Below are 26,881 nucleotides of genomic sequence, written 5' to 3'. Positions count from 1 at the left end.
GCACATCCAGGCGGCACGTGGGGTACCACCTACACACACGTCGTCGTCACTGGCCTAGACGTCGTCATTGTGTGGTGTGCATATATTCTGGAAGTCTCCCTATTTCTCTTAAAAAGACGGACTCCCCGCCTGCCTCAAAGGATGTGTGCCAACTCCTGCAAGTCCCCTGCCTGAAGTCTCTTTGCTGAGAAATCCTGCCTGTTCTCTTGCCTGATCTACGTCTTTATAACTAACCCTTTTGTGTCCCCAAAAGGCAGAAAGAAGTGGCTGAAGTCCTGAGACCTACAACTCCCGCCGAGGGAGGAGGCCCTTTGCTGGAACAGCCCCAGGTTGTCCCTGTGCAGTCAGGCTGGACAAGGCCGGCTCGGCCGGGGGCAGGACGCCTCTCCGCCCACCTCCATCCACTTCGAGAATCATTGGATTGCCTCGCCGTCAGCAGAAGGTGGGTAAGAAACAGCAAACCCTAAGTGGGAGTCACTGTGGCCAGCACTAGTTTAACCCTCCAAACAGCCCTGTGAGCTGGACGGCACCAGGAGGGGAAGTAACGGGAGGTGACAGTGAGCAGGTGGGGGAGCTAAGCCCTGAGCCCAGGCGGAATGGCCGCAGACCCCAGGCTTCTAACCGGGAGGCCTGGCTGCCTTTACAGAGCTAACAAGGGGCTTTCTATTGATGTGTTTTCAAATAAGTCGTGGCAGGTAAACATTCAAAGGCACACAGGCACATGTAGAAGAAAAAGGGGCCCCGCCAAGGACCTAGTCAGCCTCACTTTAACAATAAAAATAGCTTCCATTTATTAGTTTTTTTTTTTTGAGAGAGGGGAAGAGAAACATCAATGTGATGTTCCCCCACTCACTGATGCGTTGGTTGACTCTCATACACATCCTGACTGGGGACCGAACCCACAGCCTTGGCACAGCAGGATGACGCCCTAAGCAACTGAGCCACCGGGCCAGGGCTCAGCTTCCAGTTATGCTCTATCGTGTGTCCGAGACCACGCGAAGCACTTTATAAAGCTTCGCAGCTTGTCACAATGACTGAGAAAGTTGTTATTCACCCTGCGTTGCAAGTGAAGAAAGGGAAACTCAGAGGACTTGAAAAGCTGGCCCAAGGGGACACCAGAAGACAGCAGAGCCAGGATCCGAACCCCGCAGTCTCCATGCGAGAATAACCACCCTGGGCCCCGCGCCTCTGCGGCAGCACGGCCACCAGCCTGGAGCCAGCTGTGAGCCCGTTAGAAATGCAGCCCCAGACCTACTCGATCAGAATAAAACAGCAGATAAACCTTCGAGAAAAACTGAAGTGCTTCGGAGCTCACAACCCTTACAAAGAATCCTGGGTCATGAGCTACGACTCAGCGCCTCTCAGGGCTTGCTGGTGGGCATGGGAGGTGGGAGGAGGCAGATTATCTCCCAGGTCTTTTTACCCGGCCCCTGCATTCCTCTGAGAGGCCAGAGGTAAAATTAGAGACACGAACTGTTGAAACAAGGAAGCTGTTGGCTGCAGTCTCAGGCCTCCTCTAGGACTTTCTGAAGCCCTCCAGGGAAACCTCCCAGAGTAGAGGAAAACCACCCCGTGGGCACCCAGGTCACACAGCACGTGCGTATGCAGCCTACCTTCTAAGTAAGATGAAGGGAAAAGGCCCGATTCCAGGAGCACGCCTAGGTTGCCAACACTCCCATACCAGATCCATGGGCCTGGTTGAGAGGCACACAGAGACCGGGACCGGCACGGGCAAGAGAATTTAAGTGTAATTCTCTCAAATGTTTATTATAAAGCAGCTGACACTTAAAAAAATGGCACAAAGAATGATACCATAGCCCTGGCTGGTGTGAGTCAGTGGACTGAGCACTGGACTGCGAACCAAAAGGCCGCCAGTTCGATTCCCAGTCAGGGCATGTGCCTGGGTTGCAGGCCAGGCCCCCCCGTTGGGGGCAAGCAAGAGGCAACCACATGTTGATGTTTCTCTCCCTCTATTTCTCTCTCTAAAAATAAATAAATAAAGTCTTTACAAAAAAAAAAAAAAGAAAGAATGATACCACGAGCATCCACATACCTACTGTCCAAGGGGAAAAAAATTACCAACACACTCCGTCGTCCCCTGTCCGGGCACTCCCTGCCGCCTCGCACCCTTTCCCGCAGAGTTAATCACTATCCTAACGTTGATGGTTCTTGCCTTACTCTGGAATCTTTCTTTTTTCAGAGGAAAAGACAAGGCTGGAAGGAAGCAAACTTGACGGAAATGTCACGTGCCAGTGGGCCTCGGCTCAGAGTGGCGGAGGTGAGAGAATTCGAGAGTCTGGAGAAAAGCTGAAATATAACGTAGCTTTTATTACGTGGAGGAAAAGGGAATTCAGCTGCATGATAAAAAGGATCCAATATGAGCAGATTCTACAAGGTCCCTTCCCTTCTCTGTGATCTCTCTATCAAGGCAAGCTCAGGGCCTCCCCGATCCACGGGGACACGGGACAGCGACTGCTTCAAGGAGCTGGCTCCTCCTACGGAGCACGGGACAACCCCCCATCAGTCCCAGGAGGCAAGGGCAGGGGGCACGAACCGCTCCTCAGGTGAGATCGGTGACTTTTCAGGAGTCTCTTACGACACTACTTTAAAGGATCTGCGCAGAAAGCAGGGCAAAGGCCCGTGGAAGCGGGGCTGAGTGGCGAGTGGAATGTCCTGTCTGTGGGACTGCGGGGCGTGGCCCAGGCCTGCTAGGCGTTGTAGGAGGACGATGACACGCTGCCCCCGTGGCCGGTCCAGTTAGTGTGGATGAACTTTCCTGGTCTGGCTAAGAGTTCGTAGGTGTGAGCCCCAAAGTAGTCCCGCTGAGCCTGGAGAACAAGAAGTGAGGTGGGTCAGGATGACGCGCAGGCACGCGGCCGCCCTTGGGTGCCGGCCCGGTTCACAGCTACTACCTCCTCCGGAAGCTCACCTGAATCAGGTTGGCTGGCAGCATGTCGTGCCGGTAGCCGTCATAGAAGGCAAGAGCCGTGGTGAAGCAGGGCATGGGGATGCCCGCCTGGACGCCCGTGCTGACTGCCCGCCGCCAGGAGTCCTGCGCGGGAAGCACAAGGCCCCCAGCCCAGGTGAGTGCTTCCACCAGATGCCCCAGTCAAAGCCAGAGACAGTCCCGCACCCGGCTCGGGGCCACCCACCTGGCAGTCTTCGACAGCTGACTTGAAGAAGTCATCCAGCAGCAGGTTCTGAAGCCCTGGGTTTTGGTCAAACGCATCTTTTATCTTTCCTAGGAATACGCTGAAATAATCCAAGGGAAGACGTCAATGAACCCTACAGCAGGCTGGCTGCCGGGTGGAAAGCAGGGGAAGGAAGCTGGAGGCTGATGCACACCCCAGAGAGGAACAAAGTCACACTTCTCAGCCCTGAGAGCCGGCTGTATGCTCACTGAAAACAGAGCCCAGGTCCGGGGAGGCAGGCCAGAGGCACAGAGCGCTCGCAGAAGCGCTGTGGAGAGGGTGGTCTTGACAATCTACTGCACTGGCCGAAAGGCCGTCTAGTTCTTTCTGTGCGGTGGCTGTGGTCGCGCTTAGTTGTCTTTAACTTCACTCAAAACAGCTTTGTTAGATTAACATTGTGACAGCGATTATATCAGCGTGCACTTAAAAAAACCTACCAAAATTGGCGAATTTTCATGCAGCCATTTTCATACTCAAGATGGAAGAAAATATATAACACTTTTGGTGCATTATGCTTTATTTCAACAAAAGTAAAAACGCAACCGAAACCCAAAAAAAGATTGGTGCGGTGTGTGGAGAAGGTGCTGTGACTGATCACACGCATCAAGAGTGGTTCGTTGTGGGGCTGTCTGATGCATTGGAAGATGTTTAGCAGCACCCCTGGCCTCTACTCCATAAAAGCCAACAGTGGGCAATAGCCAACATACTCAGAATATCCAAATCAATAAAGTTATTGGTGAGAATGAAAAGTGTCTTATTTTACGGAAAAAACTACATGGACTTTCTGGCCAACCCCAGAGTTAGAACAACTGCCGCACAGGAAAAACGGGCGTGACCATCAATACGGGTTTTGTGGCCATGCACCCGTTGAGAGGAAAGGGGGCACCGCTTACAGGGACACAGTCCACAGTGCCCTCAGACCCCCACTCTCCAGCCCGGCAGGCACCCCCCCCCCACCGCCCGCACATACCTTCTGATGATGCAGCCCCCCCTCCACATCAAGGCAATGCCACCGTAGTTGAGGGTCCAGCCAAATTCAGTGGCTGCCTGTCTCAGGAGCATAAAGCCTTGGGCGTAAGAGATGATCTTGGACGCGTACAGGGCCTAAAGGATGGCACCCAGACAGCTTAGCGCTGCGTCAGCACAGGGACCCCGGTGCCTACTAGCCCCACCCCAAGCAGCTGCACAGACCCCACAAGGACAAGGGGGTGGGAAAAGGCTGCAAACGAGACCAAGGAAGCTGCCCTCGATCCGATCTCCACCCTGTGGCCTCATCTCTTCTCCTGAAACAGCCCCATTCCCACCGCCTTCCCAGGGACAGCGCCTCACCTTGCGAATGTCCTCCAGGAATGATTTCTTATCGCCTTTAAACTGGACCTTTTGAGGCCCCTTGAGCTTTTTGCTAGCTTGAATCCGCTCGTCCTTCAGAGATGACAAGCACCGGGCAAAGACTGCTTCTCCTGTGTGGGGGGCAGGCGGGGGAGACAACATGTGACCAAGTCCGCACAGAGGTGCAGAGGACACAAAGGACACACACGCTGGAGACAGGGAGGGACACAGCAAGGGAGCGAGATGTTCGGTGGTTCTAAGAGCTAAAAGTCTCAACCTCGGGCCACAAAATTTCACCTGGATCACAAAGTTTTATAAAAGTTCTACAGTTAACTCGATAACTAAACCTCCACGTCAATTTCCAACAGAAATACAGGCATCTGACCACAAATACTGATGTGAAATTCAAAGAGGAGTTTTCAGGGAAAAAAACAAAGAAAGTACTGAAATCACTATCTGGAATTACTCAGAGTTGGTCCATGAGTAAAATTTCAATTTCAGGTGCAAGGACTTTAGTTTTTAAAAGACTCAGTTTATTTTCTTCCGAAGCACCCCTCAATGTGAAGTAACTACGGAGAGGCAGCCCTCCGTCTAGCAACTCCTGCGCAGGCAGACGGCAGCTACGCATGCGGCTCCAGACCCCGCAAGAAGGCGGGCATCTCAGTGAAGCGAGCCATCGTCTCTTTGCCGGTGGAGGGCTCGCCTCCCGTTTGTAAAAAGCCCAACCTCTGGGGTGCAGTGAGGTGAGGCGCGCCTCCAGTTTAGTGTTCAATGTGTCCCTGGTCGCCATCGGCATTTCGCAGAGTTATGTCATTGGAATGGGAAACATTTCAACTAGGACTTCGGTATTCAGACACTCGGCGTCCTCCAGCATCAGCCCTTAGAAAAGGCTGCCTGCTGACTGACAACTGGGACTACGATCTGGATAAAGTCGGTGCCTGTGGCTCCTGCAGCTCACGCACCGTGACTGAGCATTTGCAGGCAGGAGCTTTGTAAGAAGTGGCGCAAGGAGGCAGTTGTGGTGAAACCGGGTTAGCCGGAGAGCTGGCTCCCCCTTAGTTCTGCAGACAAAAGGGCACCCACCCAGGGAGCACCCCGAGCTGGCCTTCAACTGGTGGAAAGGGCACAGCCTCTAAAATGAGGGCAGAATTCTTTTTGAGACTAATATTCTTATACTTGAGTCAGCAATGAACAAACTGCTCCTAGCTATTATCTCCTTGCTCTCCACCTATGGTGTCACTCAAAGTAGCTAAAAAGCAGCCAGCTCCCTTCTACAGAGCGGGACCAAGCAACCTCCTTCCCACCACCCAGGTCATGGAGGCGGGAGCTCGGCTGGGGAAGGCAAGGGTCTCTGGGAGAACAAGATTCTGCTTTGTTACAGGGGAGCCATCCAGCCGGGAGCGGAGCGCTGGCGCCTTTTTCCACTTTCCCTTTCAATCTGCCAGAGGTGTACCTGTTCTACTTTAAAGAATCTACTGGTAGTTCTGTTAGTCCTGTTATTAGTTGTCATTTATTTGTTTTATTATTTCCTTCTCAGTGCATCTTTGAGTTTGAGCTTCGCTGTGAATATAAGATAAAAAACAGGGACAGAAAGGGTGCACGTTCACCTCGAGAGAGTTTTCCCCTAGAAGAAGAAGGGAAGCAACTTAGGAAAAGAATATTAAGGGGCTTGAAATGTATAGGTAACATTTTAATTTTTAAATATCTGGGAGGAAAACCTCGGCCAAAAAGAATAAATGCCACGTACATAAACTGACGTGATGTTACCTTGTAAACTTTTGTATGAAAAACTAGTTCCTTTGCCCGTTAAAAAGATTCAGGTCACCGACTATGATTAACTCACTCACCTAGTGATCCCGAGATCACTAACACCACCCCAAAGACCCAACTGGGTGAGACAGACAGGTCTGAAGTTACCCCAGGGCAGCAAGGTATCGAAACGGGGAGGCAAAGGGTCCCGTGAAGAGCCGCCGCGCGTTACCGATGAGGGTGACGGGCATGCCGTACTCCAAGGCCGAGATGGCGGTCCACTTCCCCGTGCCCTTCTGCCCCGCGCTGTCCCTGATCTTGGGCAGCAGGGGAGTGCCGTCGCTGTCTTGGAACTTGAGGATATTGGCCGTGATTTCAATGAGGAACGAGTCTAGCTCCGTCTTGTTCCAGTCCTCAAATGCCTACGTGCAGGAGGTGAGACAGGGTTAGACAGGGTTAGACAGGGCTCCCGCCCCCCCCACCCCCACCAGCCTTGGCCGATGCTCGGTCTGCTCAGCACTCGAGGCCGACAGGCCACCTCCCTCCGACCAGTGCAGCCGATGCCCCTGCTCCCACCTGCTGAGGCTGCTGCTGACTAAGGGTCAACTGTGCTTTCTGACCACAACTGTGCTGTGCTGCCCTTCTGACCCCAGCTGTTCTCCCCTCACCTCGCCTCGTGTGGGCGCCTGTACCTGTCACCTCCTCAGGGCGCCTTCCTTGATTGCCTGACCTAGATGCACCTCTTATGCCAGTGTCCTTTCCTGTATAACAGTGCTGACTGGTTTCATGTTCTGTATTGAACCAACTGTCTCCCCACCTCCCCAAGGGCAGGGACTGCGTTTTTAACTGTTACATCTCCAACATTCAGAACAGTGCCTGGCATGTATCAAAGCACTCCTATGCATATACTGAATGAATACACTAAATGGCACGTAAACCAATTAAACATGAACACACGCCACAAAAGCACCATTTCTATGAAAACTAAGTTGGCCCTGGCCAGGTAACTCAGTTGGTGAGAGTGTCGTCCCGATTCGCCAAGGTTGCAGGTCTGATCCCCGGTCAAGGCGTAGGAGTGCATAAAATAAGTGGAATAACAAATCAATGTTTCTCTCTTTAAAATACATTTTAAAGTAATAAATAAAAAGGAAAACTAAGTTAAATTGTTTCGGAAAGAACGGTAAGGGCACGCCAGTGAAACGAAGTAAGTGGGGATGGCACAAATGTAAAAATTAGGAAACTACGTCTTTGAAAAGAAGGACAGCTAGAATGCTGATCAGCAGAACTCGAAGGTTTCCCTGGTGAACAACCGTGGTTACCTTCCCGTGGTTTCAATTAACATAAATGTTTACCTAGTCGATGCCGAAGCCTTTAGAGAAAAGGCTACTGATGGCTGCAGTTCCCTCTGAAATGCACTGAGAACAGACTAAACCAGTAGGGGAAGGGACAGAGCAGACAGAGCGAGTGCAGTAAAACGCTAGCGGCAGAATCTACGGAGTCTGCATGAGTGTTCGCTGTCAAGTTCTTTCACCCCCACTGTGTGCGAACATTTCCACAATAACATGTTGGGGGAAAGGCTGGCTGTCAAAAGCCAGCCCCAGTATGATCAGAAAAGCAGCTTCGTTGCACCCCCAACACGGCACCATGGCGGGGCCCAACGAGGCACGCCTGCAAAGGGGCGGTGCTCCACACACAGGCAGGGTCCCACAGGGGCGGAACCGCTGGCTTAGGGACTAGCTCGTACTCGGCAGTCTTGTAACAGCCTGCTCGCTTCCCTTACATTAGGCTGAGTCCATCCAGGCCACCGGAACGACCAAAGGAGAAAGAACGAGCACCAGGGCCCGCACCCACCTGCGCCATCTCGCTGTGCCCCATGCCCAGGACGTCCTTCATCAGGTGGTAGGCCTCGCAGATGAGCTGCATGTCCCCATACTCGATCCCATTGTGCACCATCTTCACGAAGTGCCCGGCTCCCTCCTCTCCCACCTGTCAGAGACACAAGCACCCAGAGGCCGTCAGAGAGCAGGCCCAGAAGGCCCACACCAAATTCTTCAGCGAGACTCTGGCCCCAAACAGAACAAGTGGGAGGCAAATACTGACTGTATTTTAAAGTAAGACTCAACATATAAAAATGCAATGCAAGCTTCAATCCAGTGTTAGTTTAAACTGACTCCAAATTCATTCCTCCAAAGAGATTTCAAACTCCCCAAATTCACTGAAAGTACCTATAGCTCTTTAGCCTACATTTCTGTTTTTTCTCATTGTTATTAAAAGCAACTCCCCACTCACTGCTAGGGGGAAGTTCCCACTCTTCTAGCCATTGGAGGCGACAAGTTGGCTAATTAAATCACGTGTACTTTTTAAACAGATACACATGTATCATAGTTGATTCTAACGGCTACTGAGAGATAAAAAGGCCCCTCGACCCCAGGTCTGGCTCACAACCTTGTAAAAACGCAGCACTGTGTTCTTGCTGGGGTCTCAGTCGTCAAAGTATTGATTCTGTAACAGAGCTGGGAAGATGTACCAACCGCGGTGCAGTTTATGAATGTGGGATGAGAAGTCTAACTGTGGGACTTAGTGGTTGCACGGGTCAGTCTAGTCAACACATTCTGTCCCGCAGACAAGCTACGTGGGAAGCCCCTTTATCTGAAAACTGTCTAGTGGGCAAGGAACCAGAACAAGGGGAGTGACAGGGGCCAAACTTTTAATGGCAGCAGACTCTGCAGTCCCATGCACCCCACTCCACGACGGGGACACCTGCCCGGCGGACCGGAAGTTTGGGTCTGCATCGCCACCAGGGCCGTGTACGTCAGAAACTTCCTTTGTCTGTTCCCACTGCTGATCTACCTGCTCTGGTTTTGACACTTCGTGGCCATGAAATAACTTGGCTAATAACATCTTACTTCACCTCATCCTTCCTCTAACTTCAAAAATGAACCAAAAGATAAAAATAAAAAAAAGGAACTAGAGGCCCTGCTTTTTGTGTGGACACCAGTGTTTTCAATGCCCTGGGACTAAGGAAACCCAAATTGATCAAGATACCGTATTTCACAGACTATAAGACACACCTAGGTTTTAGAGGAAAATACAAAAAAAATTTAGAAGCAAAAAAATGTGGTAAAATATTTAATAACATAAGTAATATAATATTTCACCAATGTAAATGTAAGCTACATTCGGCCTGTAAGACGCACCCCCATTTTCCGCCCACATTTGTGGGGGAAAGTGCATCTTATAGTCTGAAAAATACGGTACATACGGGCAACAAATGTTTTCTTCTTCCTGATTTTGTCCTAAGTGTATCTAACAAGCAGTTACTGTGCTTTTACTGTAAGTTCTCTATTGTCAGGGAATGAGAGCTCCCTTCCCAATCCTCCACGCTACTGAGAAAATGAGCCAACGCTCTGAATCACAGCCCTGGCCACCCTCCACCTGCAAGCGGAACATGATTCAGTTCAGGGGCCACTGGTGAGGTCAAGGACCCTATTTGCTGCTACAGCCAAAGGCGCCAGGCCCCGCAAGGCCCGGGGGGAGGGCTTGCCTCGCTCCTCAGCCACCTCAGTCCCTGTTCCATCGCATGGAAAATGAATCTAATAGAACAAAAATGGCACACGGTGCTGATACGCAATGAGTGGCACTTGGGAGTTAAAGGAACCTTGGAGCCTGTCCACTCCCACCCATATTTCCAGGTGAGAAAACGGGAGTCCACGTAGGGAAGGTGATTCGCCTCCCATCACCTGGTTAGTTCACAGAGAGCCAGGATTACAACCTGGGTCTCCCTAGCCTAGTAAGGCTGCAATAAGGGATACAATTTATTTTAATAGCACAAGGCACAGGAAGGACAGGTATATGTGACGAGCCCAGGCTACCTTTACGTTCAGGGCCAAAGGCCACAGCCTCCTCTGTTCAAGCACAGACCACCACCAAGGTGAGCAAACCCTACTTTTGATTTTGACATTCTTTCCTCAGTTGTGAAGAAACATGGCTAAAAAATCTTACTTCCCCCCATCCTTCCTGTTCCCCTTTAAGGAACCCATCTTTCAGGGGATTTGAGGAGGGCTGCTCTGAGAATCAACCTCGAGGTTGTGAACACCCCATTCAGATACAAGGACATGGGCTGTAAAGGGTGTGCATTTTAGGTCCCAGTTGTTAGCGACTTAAAAGACTGAGCAGCTTTGTGCCACAAGGCCACCCACTGGGACCCAGGTGGGGCCCGGGTGGCCCTGTGCACTTGGTCACAGCCGTGCCATGTCCCGCCTGGCTGGAAGGGGAGCCCGGCACTTGCCCAGTCACAGCAGGGCTCTCCGGTCCCTACTTTGGCGGCGATGCCCTGGAAGATCATCTTGATGTGGGGCCTGTGGAGAGAAAGCGCACAGGTTAGCGGCCGAGGAGCGGGGTGGGGACCTCGATGACATACTACGGGACGTCTCTGCCCCCACTCCAATTTTCTCTCTTTCCCATGGGTGGTGGTCATGCCCAGAAAAAAGTAATGAAGCACCCAGACCTCAAGATAAACCAGTCGGAGGCTGCACACTGTCCGCTTTGAGTACACAGACAAAAAGGCGGGGCCGCTCCTGCAAGACCCCCTTTCATCAGCCAGAGTGCCTGTCACCAGGCCCCGCATGGTTCTGCCCCCAGGAAGACATAACAACTGCCGATGCGCTTTCCTTCCTGTCCTCCTCACTGGTGACCCACACAGCCTTTCACGCAAAGTTTTTGGTGAAGACACAAAAATCTGACAGGTTGTCCAGTTAGCACTCAGGATGAGGGAGCTAAGACAGTTCTACACCTTAGCCCTTCACTCATCTTTTGCCTAGTGTTTCAGGTGAAAGTGCCACTTCCACCTCCGCCAGACCACGTGAGAAAGTGCGTAACGAGCACCTGGAGCCCCTTTGCCGGTCAAATATTTTCACGTGTGTCGTCCACACTTCTGACAGCCCACTGGGCAAGTGCCCCCAGATAAGTATCTTCAAGCTTTCGAGAAGCAGGAAGGCCTCTGCCTCTAGATTCATCCCCCGGGCGCAAACCCCCAGGAGTGCTCATGGGAGAGAGCGAGTAAAGAACAACCTTCCCCAGTAAGGTCTCCACCTTTGGGGACCGGTTTGATCCCCCCTTACTTTAAGACCTGATAAAATTCTAGAGTGCTTAGAAATCACCCTCGTTTAGAAACGAAAACAACCTTTCCACGTCTCCCTCGAAAGGATCCCTCCTTTTCCGCTCTCTCTCTCCTGCCCCACGCCTCCGCTGGCTTTCCCTTTTCCTGCTGGCCCAGCAGCGGGCACCCCCACTCGAAGTCCTGCAATGGTTGGTTACTCACACCTCTGCCCCACCCCACGTCTTACACAGCCCTTCCCTTCCCTCCCCAGAGCACCTCCCCTCCTACCGCCGACCCTTCCTCTCGCAGACAGCACACTGAACAGTGGGAAACTTGTTTTTTCCCAAGTCAAACAAAAAATCTCCACTTCATTCCTAGTGACAGGAGAGGCCTCAGAGTTATTAGGTCAAGTTAGTTTAGGACTACACATCGGTTAAAGAGGCAGACGAGGCTCCTAGAGCCAGACAGGTCACAGGACGGCCTCGGAACTGCTTCCTCGGAGCTCTGACCCTCTAAGCCTATTAAGAACTTCCAGAATCAGTCTTGGAGGGAATAATGGGAAGAAAAGGCACAGGAGGAATATGCGCATATATTAAGTCAAAGCAACAAAACACAGACATCTCCTATCTCCCTCGAGCAGTCACCACAGCAGCGGGCGGTCAGGCAGCAGAACGGCCCAGGGCTCACCCCTTCCCAAAGCCAGGCCCCCCTGTGCTGAAAGGCGGCACTCACCAGGCTTCTTTGTTCCCTCCGGGCATAAGTGACGGGCCATACCGGGCCCCTTCCTCTCCACCACTAACACCGCTCCCCACAAACAAGATTCCCTTGGCCTTGAGGTCTCGACATCGTCTCTATATGGGGGAAAAAGGGCTCGTTACGCTTCCACAAAGTAAGTTTCTCCCAGTGAATAAAAGGAGGGGTGACAAGTACGGAGAGGGAGCGACCCAAGGGTCCGAGGAAACCCAGTCACTAAAGAAATGGGATCCCCTCGGTTTGGGAGTTAAAAGGAACATCCGCCCTGACCGGTGCGGCTCAGGTGGCTGGGTGTCGTCCCACAGAGCGAAAGGTTACCAGTTCAGTTACCAGTTCGGTTCCCAGTCAGGGCACATGCCTGGGTTGCAAGCCTGGTCCCCAGTCAAGACACGTGCGAGAGGCAACTGATCAATTTTCCCTCACTCTTCCTCCCTCCCTTTCCCTCTCTCTAAGAATAAATAAATAAAATCTTAAAAAAAGAAAAAGAAAAATCCATGAAGTTTAAGAGAGCTACCCTGTCCCCGAAGGCAGTACTAAGCCACACATTCTCATCTTTCCGGAAGAGGCCCTGTTCGCTAAGGCTCAGCCAAGAGTCGGTTTGGGGCAAGGAGGACCTGCCTCGCTCAGCCCTGGGGGTCCTGCCAGGCCGGGCCTTGGCGGGGGGGAGGAAAGGGGGCTCACGTCAACTCTCAGCCTGCTGTGACTACGCAGCAGTCACGTGAGTTCTGTGAGTGATGGGAGAGAAGCTCCTCCGCCAAGCGGGAAACACAGGCTGGGCACGACTGTGCCCCACGGAAGGCCAGGCCACTCTTCTGTCCCAGGTGTGACGCTGACCCTTTGCTAAAACGTTCTCAGAGCCTGGGAGAACTGGACTGAAGGGTACTTACCGTGGTATCCCTGTATTCAGAATTCCCTCCATCGATGATGACGTCACCGGTGTCCAGCAATGGCACCTATAACCCGACACCAGCATTAAGGGGGCCCAAGGACATGGAAGACAAAAACGGCAAAACACACTAGACCGTATGTAAAAGCTTCAGGCTAGCAAACCCAGTCAGAACTCCCCACACCTGAGACACTTCTCTGGAAGTACCCTAAGATTCCATACATAGCAAACGGAACCCGCTCGGACAATTCTGAAATCCAACATCACCGCCCGCCTGGGTTCCGTGCCCACCAGGCCTTGACAGGACCGCCCTCCTCGAGCACGCCTGCCAGGCTGGCGTTCTGATTCGTCCTCGGCTGCCCCCTTCGAAGCTCAGCTAATGCCATGGAACATCCTGCTCTGCTGAAGAACAATCTACCATGTTCCAGTCCATTCTGTCTCTAGCTAATCACAGGCAGCTTGGCAGCTTGCTACACAAGTTTGCTATGTCCTTATCACAATGTTGTCCTTTCTAGGTCATCTTTTCTTAAAAGCGGTAACACAGTGGCTACAAATTCCTCCCCTGCAGCAACAACACAGTGTTAACACCGCTCCTCCAGAGAAGGAAGGTCCGTCCCCTGCTTTTAGCATCGCCACACTTCCCACAAGACATTCCTTCGGATGGCCAGTGCCTGGGTTTCTCAGGGCTCTTACTGCAGAACGGTTTTGCACTATCTAAACAAATAATTTCCACTAGTTCCCCTCCACCCATGTACTCCCCCAGGGAAAAGCACCCCAAGGCCACAGGGCACCAGCAATGAGGTTGTCTCCATTCACTGTGGGAGAGGAAAATTCCTCCAGTTAATGTGGGGCGCCCTTTTCTCAGGGGTATGCTGACGGAAGGGCCTTACAGACACCCCAGAAACAGCTTACAGTGGCAGAGCTTCGACCAGAAGCTGCTGTTGTCCCCATCAGCAGCGCCTCTGCCACAGCCAGCCCAGGGAGAGTGGCCAGCAGGGCTTCGGTGGGAACAAGTTGGGACAAGAACGGACAACCCACAAGCAAGGGAGAGGTGGTGATGACCACCCACAGGAACGGGCCGCTATCCCCCAGCCCTGGGAGTGGGGCTGCGGGGGAGGAAAGCCTCAGTGAGGCGCCAGACTACCACGTGTTAAAGAACCAGGCGCAGCACCTCCATGAAGCCCACACCACCGCGGCTGATGATCAGGGACCAGACTACATACAGCTGAGGCCTGCCTCTCAGGCCTCTGGGGGACTTGGCACTAGGCACGCACCCGCCTGCCCCGGCATGGCCACCACAGCCCAGATTCATAATTGTCTTCCTCCAAAAAAGATACACTTCCAAAAGCCAACAAATTGCGTGGTGCAAAGATAAGTACCCAGTGTGTGGTCCCCAGGATTCCCGAAGGGGATCTCTTGTCACTTATACTAAATTTCACAATGATTTGAGAACTGCTGCTTTATAGGAACACCGAGAAAAATAAAATCTGTTTCCAAATTTGGACACTAAGGTTTATTAGTGAACAGCACTAAATATTCGCAATACACAATCAGAACGAAGTTTTTCTGAACGTCCTTGATGTGGCCCACTCAGGCATTGCATAACGACAGACCACATATACTACAGTAGTCCCGTAAGCTCACATGGAGCCCTGGCCACGTAGTTCAGTTGGTCAGAGCATCGTCCCGACGCGCTAAGGCTGCAGGTTCGATCCCCAGTCAGGGCACATGCAGGGATCAACCAATGAGACCATAAATGGGGGGAACAAGTCGATGTTTCTCTCCCTCTCCCTTCCTCTCTAAAATTATCAGTACAAAAATTTTTAAAGAAAATAACGGAGCTGAAAAATTCCTGTCACCTTTTAATGTCACGGGCATCTTAGCAAAACTCGTACTCCCGTGTCTGTGTTGACGCTGGTGTCACAAACTGGCACTGCCCGTCGTATGAAAGCACAACATACACAATTGTGTACGGAATGTAACGCTTGAATGACAAATGACTATGTTACTGGTTTGTGCATTTACGATACTACTACTTGGTGTGGTTATTTTCGAGTGTACTCATTCTACTTGATTGTATCATTTTCTCTTGTGCTTGATTCGATCTCATGCTGTTTTGTAGAGGTACGTGCTACACAGACTTGCAGCCTGGGAGTGACAGGTCAGACCAGACCACCCAGGTCTATGTAAGCGCGCTCTGTGACATTCCCGCGGTGAGGAAACTGTCTCATGGTGCATTTCTCAGGACGTACCCCGGTCATTAAGTGGCCCGTGTCTGTGTTGTTTCTACTCTTGTTAATGAATTCTTAGTGAAACATCTCTAGAGCCCTGGGCCAATCAGCTCAGTTGGTTAGAGCATCATCCCAATACGCCAAGGCTGTAGGTTCGCTCCCTGGTCAGGGCACATACAAGAATCAACCAAATGTATGTATAAATAAACAAATCAATGTTTTTCTTTCCCTCTCTAAAAATAAAAAGAAAAAGGGGGGGGGAATGTTTCTTGATGTCCTTAGAATTTTATATGTAATTATTACCACCTGAAGATACGTTGTTACTTAATTAGTGGCAATCAAGTTAACCAACACTGAACCATTTAAGTGATTATTTTGTTGGAACGGAGCAGTTCATACCCAGAAACTGAAGGGGGAAAATGTCTTAAGTAAAAAGAAAAGAAATAGCTAAAGGAAAGAATGAGACAGGTTGTCACGCAGGTAGCAGCTGGGCGCAGAGCCGGCCTCACCAATTTCTCAATGAAATCATCGACAGCTTGCCCGGCCTTCACCAGCAGGATGATTCGCCGAGGCTTCTTCAGCTTGGAGACCATCTCCTCCAGCGAGTGGGCGCCGACCACTTTGGTCCCCTTGGCCTCATTGGCCAAGAAATCATCGACTTTGGAGACTGTCCTATTGAAAGCGCAGACCTGCAAGGGCAAAAAGCCGATCAAGAGACCAAGGGCATACAAGACCCTCAGACAGTGGACCGAATGACAATGAAACTTCTACTCAGCCCAAGGTTTTGGGGAGGTTGGACTCTGCCTTGGCCTTGCCCACCCACAGGCTGACTGATACTGTAAAGTGACTTTCAGGGGACGAAATGGCAGAGAACTGGAGACAGGGTGGGGCAGAAGTAGGTTCCCAGTTGTTCCTACGGAAAGTAATACAGTAATAATACAAGCCTAAACTCTGGTTCACCCCTTCACTACACGGCACCCTACTTTTGCCCCACCCCGTAGAAACAAAGGTCAACTACCTTACGGCCTAGTGTCTGTCATTAGCTGGTGAGAATGCAAATCTGGAACCAGCTGGTTCCAGACTGAAAAATTTTGTCACTGATAATCCCTGTCACTGATGTCCTTGTATCTAAGCCAGTTTCATATTCACACCTAAATTTTCCTTCTCCCCTGATATCCTGAAGCAACAAACTTGGAGCTCTGCACACCCACTAAGATTTCTCCTCTAGAACTGACAGGCTTATTCAGGCTGCAGACCTTAGAGAACTGCACACACCTTTAGCCGGACTCTTCTTCCTCTGAGAACTGTGGGACTAGCCCTCCCACACCTACGTGTACAGCGGTGCTTCTCCTCCTTTTGCAAAGTTGTCATAAGCGGCCACAGGCGGGGCACACATAAAGAGAAGTAGGCTCCAGGCTCTCTGGGATCTTTGACACCGGCCAGTCACCAGCACTCAGGCTAATGCACACCAAGAACCCGTGAGAGAAGAGTGTGTCCCCTGTGACTTACCACGAAGCCATGGTCATTCATGTTCAAAATTAAGTTCTGGCCCATGACAGCCAGTCCAATCAGGGCAATATCAGCTCTGAAAGACCAGAAAAAGGAACAAAGAGAAGTGTGTAAGTTCCACTTAATCCATTCCACCTCAGGGAACCAGAGTTTTCCAGCTTTTGCTGAGCAATAACTTGTCTTAACTTCTCTGCCGCCTACTCCCTTTTACACTCTACAACCCAGGCATGCAGCCTTCCGTGAAACTGCAGACAGACCACCCCCCACTCTGCCACTTCAGGGGGCCTCCGGTTCTCTTGGGATGAACTAAACTCTCACGTAGGAGAGTATTCACAGCACGTAAGCTCTAATCTATCTGGCAACGACTATTCCAGGCGTCCCCGTCTCCCACAGAGGGAAGAAGCCCCAGCTGGCAGAGCTGCCGACCGTCCAGCCCCTCCCCTCCGGATCGTGCCCTGGGTTCCCTCAGCCAAGCCTGTCCCCCACCCCCGCCCTTTCTAGCAACAGGGATCCTCCCGCGCAGCCGCAAGAGGCAGAGGGCTGGGTCCGACAGAAAGGCGAGGCTGCGGGGTTGGCTCGGCATCCGGAGAGTTCTGGTGCCCAAGCCGGAGGGGGCTGAGACCCCAGAGATCCGGGACTCTGGGAGCCACGAGGCCGGACTCAGGCGACTCCCGGTGCCGACGTCGGGGAGGCTCGACCCTTCGAACCGTCTCTCGGAAAGTTCCCGCGGGCCGTCACTCACTGGGCCATGGCAGTGGCGGGGGCGGCAGCTGACCCGGCAGGAGCGAGGACAGGCGGAGAGCACGGAACGCACAGCACCGACGACCAAAGCTTAGTTCCACTGTAGCTCGCCTGCCGAGACAACAGCCGCGGCTTTCCGGAACTGGCCAATCAGAGGGAAGGGGTGGAGCTGTACCGACATGCCATTGGCTCTCCCTGGCGCCTGTTACACCACCTGAGGCAACGGACCCGCCCACTCCGGGGGCCGACTCAGGAGAGCGCCGAGCACATCGATGACATCGCCCAGGGTGCGCCCGGACTGGCATAGACGGCTGGGGGCGTCCGGACCCGCGGAGGGGGTGGCGCGCGGGTCGGGATAGAGGGTCCCCGGACAGGTGGAGGGGGCTGGGTGGAGCCGCCCAAGGCTGAGGACACGCAGGGCCGGGCTCTGCTCTGCGGCGCCGTGCGGGATGGTGGGTCAGGGTGGGCCACACTTTCCAGTGTTCCAGACGCTTGGACGCCTGTTGTCCGAGTGTCCATCCCTCCTTCCTCCCATAGCTGCCGTGCACGTGGGGCTTATGCGTCATATCTTTCAACTCCAGGCAGGGACTGAGGTTTACTCTTTCGGTATTTGGGCAAGTGTAGTGGGTTCCAGGAAATGTTGGTCCTCACACGACCCTGTGTGGGAAACATAGCCTCTTTCTGCAGGTGAAGAAACTGGAGCCGAGAGAGACGACGGGATATGTGCTTGTAGAGGTATGATAGGCCAGGCTCGGAGGTCCTGTCATTGAACCCGTTCCCCTACAGCTCTGGAACTAGAGGCCAAATGATGGTGAGCCGTCGGCCCAGGGCATTATAAATGCCACGTCCCGCGTGCCTTCTCAAAACTCTCCCGGGTGCCCAGGCATCTTGACATCAGCACTGAACCCTGCCGCCTCCTACAACAGATGCTTGGGAAGGAGGCTTAGCTCCACCAGGATTTTTAGGATTTGTTGTTGTTGTTGTTGTTGCTTTGTGTCACCTAACAGTTGCTTGGGCATAAAGTGTTCAACAGATGGTTAATTACAAAAGCCATACAGCTAGTTCGTGGCAAGTTAGGGGCCCGCTGTGGCTGATTCAGGTAACCTGTGCAATCGGTGCTATTTCCATCACACCCATTGCACAGGTTACTTTGTAATACAGGTTTTAACAGATACTTTGATGGTAGCAAATGTCCCACTATAGTGGTTTTGTCCTATTGGAAGTTAGGTGTTAAATCAGAACAACAGTGTTTTTTTAATGCAATAACGGGACGTTACTCTGACATTTTAAATGATACCACAATCTACTTTATCTTGTATGTATTCTCCTGTAAGACTTTCTTCACTATAGATTCTTTATATAAACTTGTTTTTCTTGCATTGCTTCCATAATTTCCTATTTTGTACCAGCCAGGCCTTACACTTCCTTTCTTTCTATACTCTTATATCCTGGAAAGGGGGTGCTGGGCTGTGGCTGACTCACGGTACACACATCCAGGTGGGGTCGAGGTTAGAACAGAGCTTCCTCCTGAGGCGAAGAGAGGTACCTGTCTTTTCAGTCCTTTTCTTCTTGCTTTTGCTGGTTGCAGAAATAGAGAACTGTAAGCAAGCCCAGCATTTATTTTTAAAGCTATAGGCAGGGTGTCTGGCTGCCCTCGGCACTTCCCTGCATGGTGAAGGAGCACGAAGATGGTGAAAGGTAAGCCCAGCAAACCAGAGAGAGTGAAGCGACTTCCGTGTCACAGCCAGGCAATAGCCCCATGCTGGGACCTAGGTCTTAATCCCAGCTCTGCCACAACAGGCAACAGGTGTCAGGATAATAAGGTCACTCAGCTCTGATGACTGATGGGAACCTTAGAGCCCCCCCAACCAAGTGTCCCCAGCTCCATCCAGCGTGTAAGGAAGCTACTTCAATGTGAATTCCAATACCACAGGTCTGGGATTGGCAGTGAAATGCACGTTTTATGAGGACTCCCAGGTGATTCTGATTGTGGATGGTCTATGGACCACCTTTGAAAACAATTCTCAAAGGGTGGTCTGGGGCCCCCGAAGGTCTCTGAGACCCTTTCGCGGAGAATTGGGGACAAAAGTATTTGCACAGTTTTCATTCATCTTTGCCTTTTTCATGCTCATTTCCTCTTAATTTAGTGTTTTCCAGAGGCTCCATGATGTGATATCAGAGATTTTATGTGGGAGCAGATACAAGAATCCAACCTACTTATGCTGCCTTAAGCCAGACATTAGATTTGCCAAATTGTCAAAAACACCACTTATCTCACTGGATTTTCCTTTTGTTTTGGGAAACTGTCATTCGAGTTTCTCAGTTTTAATTTTTTAAGGGGTAAATACAGACAAAGAGAATCACGCAAACCAGGCTCTCTGGGTCCTCAATAACTGTTAGGAGCATCGAGGTCTGAAAGCAACCGGTTTGAGCACCACTGATCTAACGTAGAGCCGAGACTCGCTGGGTCACACGAGACACCAGAGCCGCCCCTCTGGGGACGGGCTAGATGCACTCCAAAGTCCCCCTCAATAAAACAGGGGATTCAGTGATAGGACAGCAGGTTTTCGAGGTCAGATTGAATGCTCTGGAATGTTCCTCTTGGAAGCTGCCTGATGGAGACAGAAAGGAGTGAGTTTTGGGGTTGCACTGACCTTAGCTGGCTCCCATTTCATTCCTTTCTAGCTGTGCAATTTGGGGCAAGTTACTGAATCTCAGAGTTTCCTAGTGTGTAAAACAGGAATGACCTCACATAGTAGCTAGCTCTGGGGTTCAATGAAACCGATGAATCCTTGTGTCTCGTATGTAGTACCTGTATACTAGTATCTGTCTTTTTAGTGGAAAGGACTCAGAAAGAAGAGCTATCAACTAGAGGAAAATAGGACTGAAGCAAACAGTTGCCCCTAGGCTTCCTTGTGAACCGCCAGAGAGGCAGATGAACACTTCTGCAGCTTCCTGCAAAGCCAGAGTGGTTCCCCTAGTTCCAGCCGAGACTGGTGAGAAAATGGCCCATTAATTGGATTGTCTGCTATAGAAAACATTCCCACTTGACAATGACATAGCCATGAATTTTGCAGTATCTTCCCAATCCACACACTTATCCCAGGTGTCTTAACCTCTTCCCCGTGGCCATTACCTTCTGTTCTGTACCCCTTCAGGTCACCCTAAATAGCGGGCACCAGCACATCCTAATACAATGCCTGGGAACACACACCTCAGTCTGAGCTTGGGGTCATGGGGGTCAACCTGTGTGACTTGCAGTATTTCTCGTAGGGCAGGTCTGCTAGCACTCTCTCTCAATGGTTATGTTTTTGTTTTAAATCTGGGAATGTCTTTATTTTGCCCTTATTTTTGAAGCATGCTTTTGCTGGATAAAAAATTCTTGGTTACCAGTGTTTTGCTTTCAGCGCCTTGAGTAGCTCATTGCACTGGCTACAGCTTTCGCTGTTTCTGATGAGCAGTCAGCTGCTAATCACACCGTCCTCTGGAACACGTCCTGTTTTCCTCTTGCTCTTTTGGAAACCTTCCCTTTAGTTTCCAGCAGTTTATGATGTGTCTAGGTGTGGATCCCTTGGTGGTTACCCTTGTGGGGTTCACAGAGTTAGAACTGTACATTAATGTTCTTCAGCACATTTCTAAGTTTCTAGCCATTAATTCTTCAAATAATTTCTTCTGGCCTTTCTCTTCTCTCCTGTCCTCTAGAATTCCCACCTCACATCTTGGTACTCTGTTCAGATTTTTTTAAATGTTTGTTTTTAGCTTGGCTTCCTGTGAGTTGCTCTGTCTCCTTAACTCAGCTGCCAGCTGATAACTTGGGAAGATGTCGGGTGCAGACTGTGTGTCTGTGTGCGCGTTAGAACAGCATTCACAGCTCACCTGCTTCCCTGGGTTTCCTGGGCTTTTACTTCCGGCTGGGCTTGCTGGAACTTCTGCTGCCCATGTAGTTTCCCAGTCAGCCAGGGATGTGTTGAGAGCTTCTCTAGTCCTTGGTGTGGCATTCTTTATTTCCAGAGCCTCCCTGTGAAATTTCTGGCTAGCCTGCTGCTTGCCTAATAGAGACCTCAGGTTAGCAAGTCGTGACTTTTCCCCATTCATTTTTTACCAACATTGCTAGTCTTAGCTGACAGAAGAGGTAGAGGTCTCCTCCCCTCCCAGCTCCCCCAAACAAACATGATCAAGTTTGCACCCTCTGGAGCCAAGTCCTGGGCTGGTAAACACCTTTTCTTACCAACAGAGAAGAGGTGGAATGGGGAGCAAGAGAGGGAGCAGTCCCAGGCAAGAAGGCTACAGGCTTCCACTGCTCTTACCTGAAGCTCTAGTCATTTTTTCCCTAAATGGCTTTTAATTTGTCTTTGGTTGATTTCAAGAGCCTTAAAATGTTTTTAGTCATTTTTACCAATTTTATGTTTTCTTATTTGTTCATTATGCCGTAGCCAGTACACCCCCCATGGCCCAGTCCTTTGGTCTGTGACGAAGGCCTTCCTCGAGTCCCCAGGGAGTGGTCAGGGGCTGGGGGACTCCTACTGAAGGCACTGATCACAGGGCCCGCTGAAACGGAGCGTGAGCCTCGTGCCGCCTCCTCTGGCATTCCTCCTCCACAGGCCTGATTCACACAGCCCTGTAGCAAGCGAGAAATCCGAAAGCAGAAAATGCAGGGAGAAGCTTCAAAAGGGACACGAGGAGGGAGCAGCCCCAAGCCCCTGCCCTTCTCTAGGGGCTGAGTCCACAGGCCCCTTGAGTGCAAGGGTTCCACCTCCCGTCGGTCCCGCTCCCTTCCCCGTGTCAACACAAGCTACTGCTTATAAGCTTCAAACTGTCACTTTAAATAGTGACAACTCTAAGATATCTCTATTAGTATTACCCAATAAGACAAAGAAAACTCAGCGCACGGAGGCTTTCTCAGCCAGTGAGTGGCAGGACTGAACTTTACCCCAGGTCCACCAGCGCCAGCCCTACACTCCTTCCTGACCCGAGGAGCAGGCCATCAGCACAGACACGCAGATGGACCTTCCCAGTGAAGCTGGGGGTAGGTGCATTAGACATGTTCAGCTGACTTGAAGCGCAAAGCTAAACTGAAATTAACTTTCAAAGGCTAGTTTTGGAAGGCACTGTAGACATTTTACAAGTACAACTTAACACAGTAGCTCCCTTCAAAAGAGCTTAGGGCCTCCCACACCTTTCAGCTTTGTTGCAACTACTTCCTCTTTCTGTGGGTTGCGTTACCAGGAAGCCTACTATCAGATTTGTTGCAGGAACAAATTGATTGCTCTAGTCTGAGATTTGTCAAGGGAGAAGTTATGCTGAGTCAAGGTGACTGAACATCTGGACACACTCAAGTTACTGTGAAGTAGGCTTCTTTTAAGGAAGACATTTAAATATCTAATCAAACAGCCAGTTTTTTTTTTTCTTCTATTACTAATGTTACATGCTATACTGCTTTTTTATTTCTTGGTTAAGGTGCTAACAACCAGCAAAAAATACTGCCTCCCAGGTCCCAGGATTGTTGGAAAACTGTAGCAACCTGGGTTCGGGAGTTCAGGGCTGGGACAAAGGTAAGTAACCCCCCCCATCCCACCCCCCACCCCCCGCCCAGATATCGACACAGCAAAGCCCTGGCTTACTTGAGTTAGAGCTTCACGCTGACCTTTAGTTTTTAGAAAATCCTCAAATGCTTGGCCTCTAATACTTAAGGAAGTCAACTCACATTACTGTTTATCTTAACAACCTTTGACCTTGCTTTAATTCCCCAGTCCCAGCCCAAAGCATGGGCAGGAATTCTACAAAAACAGCCCTTCTGTGCAAACATCCCAGGGCTGAGTCCTTTGTGTGACTTACATAAGAGGGTGTGTAACATACTAGTTGGGGCAGATTAGAAAATCCCAACTCAGCCACTCATTTTGGTGCAGCTGAACTCAAGTGACTCATTCACATGCTAGGTAGAAAGAGTAATTTTGTGAAAACCCAGAGACCAAATATTCTAAGCCAGGTAAGTGTGCCGGGTGCTCAGAAATTCTAAAAATTTATGACTGTGCAGAGACAGGGAGTGCCTAAGGGAAAGTGGAAAAATCTCTCCACCCAACTAGAAGTGGAATGACAGAGAAAATCAGATAGAAAAGCAAGGCAGGAAAAGCGCACCGTTCCCTGGGACCTTCTGACATGCTTTAGTGTCAACTTTTTGAGAGACATGGCGACTCACAGAGGCTGACCCAAAGTGAGGGACTAAACCTTTGTGACCCCGGATGGGGTCTAGTTACAGAGGACAACCAGCTTTATCAAAATTAATGCCCTTTATCAAACAAAGAACCCAGAGGAGTGCAGGATGATGTGGTCTGATAGAACCCCTAGAAGTAACTTCCAAGACCAGGGAGCCGGAGTCCTGGAGAAGACAGTGACCAGACGACGCCTCGAATGCACTCCTGTCACGGAGCAAGGAGGGGGGTGGCCCCTCGGCGCTGTCTGCCCACACTCAGTGCTGCCTCCTGTTGTTGTGGGTGAACCGCAAGTGCTGCTGGAGGACTGAACACCTACCTCGCCCCTGGTGTGTCGGCTCCACCCCACCGGCCTACTCAAGGGGATCACTCCCTTCCCCCTTTCCGGCTTCCCCTCCAGTTCACTCACTCCACCGGCATCCACACACGCTGGGCTAGCTCCTTTAACAAAACCTCTCCTTGACCCCACGTCCCCTCTTCTCCCCTTGACGGTAAAAACCTCTGGAAGAATGATCTGTACTCATTCTTTCAACCCCCTCTCCTGTTTTCTCTTGAACCCGCTCCAGTTACGCTTTTTTCAGCACCACTCAACGAAAACGCTCTGCTCACCAAGACCCTGCGGGGGCAGAGGCATGGCTGACATCTCCTCCCACATAGTGAGCTCCCTTACTGGAACATTCCTGACTTGTCAGCCCCTCACAGACTCCCAGGAGAGAGAGGATGGTCCTGTGAGTTTGGAAGGAGGCCCTGGGCAGGGACGGCTGCCACCTCCCCCGTCTCCGAGAACCTCAGCTGCCTCGGGGCCACATGGTATTCCACTGTGCTTCTGTACTTCTGCTGCTCGGCATGGGCCCCACAGCAGCAGCAGCAGCGACGTCACTTGGGAGTATATGAGACACAGGCTCTCCGGCCTGACCCTAGGCCTCCTCAGCCAGAACCTCTATTTCACAGACACCCCCCCCCCCCCCCCGGTGAGTCTGCTGCACAATCGAGTTCGGGGAGCACTGCTTCTAACCCTCTAGTTCTGAGGTCCAGTGTCAGGAAATCCATTTACCCACCGACACAAGCCCCATTCGCCGATCACATCTTTCACAGTAAATACAGGTGGTATTTTGATCTGCCATCTTGCCTTACTCTTTCCTTGGTTGGCTCTGAATTTGGGAAAAAGTGATGGTGTTCACTGGCTCCCTCAAACTTCCCACACCTCCCTGTTGTCGCTGCTCAGCACTTATTCTAACCTATCAGCTGCACCGCACGGCTGCCACTTCCTCCATCTTCAAATACGTCATTAGCTGGGCTGCCCAGTCTCACCCCCTCTCCACAGGCTACTCGCCCTCGCTGGACTGTCCTCTCCCCCTGACCCCTACAGTTGCAGTGCTCCTAGACACAAGCCCTGGTTCTCTCCAGCTACACTCGCTTGCCAGGTCTACTCACCTGTCACCTCCACGCCAACAACTCCCAAATATACGTCTCCAGCCCCAACCTCTCCCTCTGAATTCAACTAGCATATCCAATTGCCTCACTGACTACACATTCAGATGGAAGTGTTGATATCTGGAAGTGAACAGGACCAAAATCAAGTTCTTAACTCAGTACTAGTCTGTAAGTGTTCTCTTACCCTCTTTACCTTAGGGCACTGCCGCGCTGTCCCTTCTGCTCAGGCACACATCCTTTGAGTTACCCTTCTCCTTTCTCTCCGGCTCCGCATGCAGTTCTTCAGCTTCAGAGTTCTTCAGCTCTAATTTAAACACACCCTACATCTGACCACCTCTCCCTGCCGCTGCTGCTCCCACCCAGTCCAAGCTGCCATCTTCTTCCCTGGAATATTAGGGTGACAGTGTCCTAATTTGTCTTCCTTCTTCCACTTGTCCCCGCTCCTCTCCCAGCTATTTTCCATTCTACAATCGGAATGGTCTTTTAAAACACACATGCAGTTGCCCTGGTCGGGCAGCTCAGAGGGTTAGAGTGTTGTCCCGACACACCAAGGTTGTAGGTTTGATCTCTGGTCAGAGCACATATAAGAATCAACTGTAAATAAGGGGACAACCAAATCAATGTTTCTCTCTCTCTCCCCTCCTTCCTCAGTCTCTCTAAAATCAATAAAAAACAAATACACGCAGCCATACACCACCTAACAACGGTTAGGTCAATGACAAATCGCATATACAGCATAGGTATGCCACGCAGCCTAGGTGTGTAGTAGACTACGCCATGGGTTTGCGTATGTACACCCTACGATGTTCGCAGTGATGATATGGCTAACGGTGCATTTCACAGACCCATCCCCACAGTGAAGCAATGCATGACTATAAGATCATGTGACTCATCTTCTTGAAACCCTTCACTGGCTTCCCACTTCTCTCTAATGAAATGAGAGTTACCTGAGCCCTGGCCCTTTTCTGATGTCTCCTTGCTATTTTTGAAACCTACAGAGAATGCTGTTGCCTTAAGGGTTTGAATTCTCTGCTTGGAGAACTCTTTGCCAGGGAATTGGCATGGCTCACCCATTCCTTCATTCCACAGTCTGTGCAAATGTCATCTTCCGGGAGGGGTCTTCCCAGACCACACGAAGGATGCCTCCTTCCCACCCCTTCTAACCCTGTATTAAGCTTTCTTTGCGATATATACCACTTAACGTAAACTTGTGTACTGAATGTCCTCCCCACTGGAATGGGAGGGCCACAGAGCAGGGACAGCAGCCAGACAGCACGGGGACAGGTAGGTACTTGGGTGTGTGTTGAGCACATCATTGCTTTTTGCCCGAGTGCTGCTTCTCCCTCCCTTCGTGTTTTTCTCCAAACACCCAGGACAGTGGTCACTGTGCATGCTCTGCTTACAATGGGAACTTGTTAAGTTAAGCTGCTACGGTGAAATTTTCAGCCCCCCACCCAATCCCACCACCATTACAGACTCATTGGTAGGTGTATAAAGAGAGGCATGGGGAGGGGTGGGGGGGAGGGTGTGGAGACAAATCTTTTACTTAAAATACCCACTGCCACACTCGGGAGGAAGGTACTTTCAAAGAACCAGCACCTCATTAGCCTTCCTGGTTACACAGTAACTGGTGTTCAGAATGACCAGAAAGGAACATGCAGGCCAGAGCACCGTCTCTTCACGAATCACGAAAAACCTCTGCGTAGCTACCGTTCAAAAGGTGAAGAACAAATGCGCTGAGAGCCTTCTGG

At 51.1% G+C, this 26,881-nt stretch overlaps 1 protein-coding gene across 1 annotated transcript; it reads right to left on the bottom strand.

Annotated features, from left to right (window-relative positions):
* Window positions 1-2,308: 2,308 nt before the first annotated feature.
* PGD (phosphogluconate dehydrogenase) lies at window positions 2,309-17,612 on the bottom strand. Its single transcript, XM_024554213.3, has 13 exons — window positions 17,489-17,612; window positions 16,747-16,822; window positions 15,747-15,926; window positions 13,008-13,073; window positions 12,100-12,218; window positions 10,558-10,627; window positions 8,121-8,255; window positions 6,502-6,691; window positions 4,521-4,651; window positions 4,162-4,295; window positions 3,153-3,252; window positions 2,930-3,052; window positions 2,309-2,828 (listed from the first exon to the last, which is right to left on the bottom strand). The coding sequence occupies exons 1-13, from the start codon at window positions 17,494-17,496 to the stop codon at window positions 2,709-2,711; spliced, it is 1,452 nt and encodes a 483-aa protein (XP_024409981.2). The 5' UTR covers window positions 17,497-17,612; the 3' UTR covers window positions 2,309-2,708.
* Between the last annotated feature and the right edge of the window lie 9,269 nt (window positions 17,613-26,881).

This window comes from Desmodus rotundus, chromosome 3 (genome assembly GCF_022682495.2).
Source record: "Desmodus rotundus isolate HL8 chromosome 3, HLdesRot8A.1, whole genome shotgun sequence".
Lineage (NCBI taxonomy): Eukaryota > Metazoa > Chordata > Mammalia > Chiroptera > Phyllostomidae > Desmodus > Desmodus rotundus.
The sequence above is the reverse complement of the archived record's forward strand: the minus strand, read 5'-3'. Positions and strand labels throughout refer to the sequence as shown.

Excerpts from the sequence above, each read along its gene's own strand:
- PGD (XM_024554213.3), bottom strand. Across the intron at positions 6,692-8,120 it reads GGCACAGCGAGATGGCGCAG|GCATTTGAGGACTGGAACAA; the intron begins GTGGGTGCGGGC and ends TCCTGCACGTAG. Across the intron at positions 3,053-3,152 it reads CAGCTGTCGAAGACTGCCAG|GACTCCTGGCGGCGGGCAGT; the intron begins GTGGGTGGCCCC and ends CTTCCCGCGCAG.